The sequence below is a fragment of the Ursus americanus genome, chromosome 5 (genome assembly GCF_024610735.1).
Source record: "Ursus americanus isolate L20-20 chromosome 5, mUrsAme1.1.p, whole genome shotgun sequence".
NCBI classification, from domain to species: domain Eukaryota; kingdom Metazoa; phylum Chordata; class Mammalia; order Carnivora; family Ursidae; genus Ursus; species Ursus americanus.
This window is the reverse complement of record NC_142131.1, coordinates 81,569,075-81,571,004: the sequence shown is the minus strand read 5'-3', so window position 1 is coordinate 81,571,004 and position 1,930 is coordinate 81,569,075. Positions and strand designations below refer to the sequence as shown.

At 40.6% G+C, this 1,930-nt stretch overlaps 1 protein-coding gene across 1 annotated transcript; it reads left to right on the top strand.

Annotated features, from left to right (window-relative positions):
• Window positions 1-316: 316 nt before the first annotated feature.
• Window positions 317-1,252, top strand: LOC123780172 (olfactory receptor 2M4). Its single transcript, XM_045778960.2, has one exon. It carries the CDS (start codon window positions 317-319, stop codon window positions 1,250-1,252), a length of 936 nt encoding a protein of 311 aa, XP_045634916.2.
• Window positions 1,253-1,930: the final 678 nt, after the last annotated feature.

Below are 1,930 nucleotides of genomic sequence, written 5' to 3'. Positions count from 1 at the left end.
TATATTTAACTATTTTCCTTCTAGGTTCTCTATTGACTGTCTACCTACAGGTACATTGGCTGACTCATAGCTTTATATTTCTTATCTGGAAAATAAAGAAAATATTTTTAGAGTTGTTGCCTGTGACGTTTGGAAGGAAATAACTGGAAAACACTGAACTAAGTCAGAACTCATTGTGACCAAATGGAGAGAAGGTCTTGTGCATGCATTAAATGCAGTTCCCATTAGAGTGATTGCCATAGAGTACATTTGAAAACTAAATTAATAAATAATATTGTGGTTGTCCCAGGACTTCTAGGAAAAGTAAACTGTCCAGATGGTGTGGAGAAAGCAGAACTTTAGTTCTGACTTCATCCTGCTAGGAATCTTTGATCACAGCTCCACCCACACCTTCCTCTTTTCTCTGGTCTTGGGCATCTTCACAGTGGCCTTCATGGGAAATATTGCTATGATTCTCCTCATTTACCTGGACACCCAGCTCCACACACCCATGTACTTCCTCCTCAGCCAACTCTCCCTCATGGACCTCATGCTCATCTGCACCACTGTACCCAGGATGGCCTTCAACTACTTGTCTGGAAGGAAGTCCATCTCTCTGGCAGGTTGTGGAGCCCAGATATTCTTCTATGTGTCCCTGCTTGGAGCTGAATGTTTCCTATTGGCTGTCATGGCCTATGACCGCTATGTGGCTATATGCCACCCACTTCGATACACCATCCTCATGAATCAGAAACTCTGTGCCCTCATGACTGTTGCTTCCTGGATCTTGGGCTCTCTTGATGGCGTTATTGTGCTTGTAGAAGTACTGTCACTCTCTTACTGCAGCTCTCTGGAAATTCATCACTTTTTCTGTGATGTTGCTGCCCTTCTCCCTCTATCTTGCACAGACACCTCTGCTTTTGAGAGACTGCTTTTCATCTGCTGTGTGGTGATGCTAATATTACCAGTCTCTGTGATCATTATTTCCTATTCACATGTCCTTCGAGCTGTCATCCGCATGAGCTCTACAGAAAGTCGCCGCAAAGCCTTCACCACCTGCTCCTCCCACCTGTCTGTGGTTGGACTCTACTATGGCGCTGTTATGTTCATGTACATGAGACCAGCTTCTATCCATACACCAGACCAGGACAAGATAGTATCTGCTTTCTACACCATCCTCACCCCCATGCTGAACCCTCTCATCTACAGCCTCCGCAACAAAGAGGTATCCAGGGGACTTCAGAAACTACTGAGGACAAGAAAGTTAATGTAATTTTTTTCAAACATATTTGAGTGCCCACTCAGGTCAATACTCCTTCAAGGAAGCTGAAATCGCATGGCCATCCTCTTCCTCCTAGTTTGTCTTTTCTCCAATATTTTCCCCAATTTTGTAATAGCTTTATTTGCTATAATATATAAATATCATATGTAATGTAGGCTGTTTTTGGTGATTAGCAAAGGCTGTTTTACTTCTAATGAATTTCAGTTTTATTACTATTTGTGAGTCATGAGTACTCGACTTTAGGATACCTGCCTTTGAACCAACGTATAAATCTTGCTGTTCTTTGCTTTACCCCCCCAAAAAATGTTGGAGTTGAACCACTGCTTTTGTTGACTGCCTCTTTTATTAAGAATTACATATCTGGGAGTGCATAAATGTTACCCTCCTAGAACCTGGGTATTGGCAGTTTTATTCCTGACTCATTACATAATTGCTAACCATTTACAAGTGGGGATTTACTGTCGATACTTTTTCCAATAAGTCTTATGATTAAACAAAATAGATCTTAGAAAGTCCTTCAAAATTTTTCACCTTCAAATAAAAGGAGATATTTTAACAAATCCAGTTAAAATAACTTTGCAAAAAAAGTTTGCTTTGACTGCCCAACCTTCTTCTTATCATGATTTATCTTATTACTCATTCATCTTTATACTGCTAACTAGTATCTAT

Excerpts from the sequence above, each read along its gene's own strand:
- LOC123780172 (XM_045778960.2), top strand. The coding sequence starts at position 317 with ATGGTGTGGAGAAAGCAGAACTTTAGTTCTGACTTCATCCTGCTAGGA.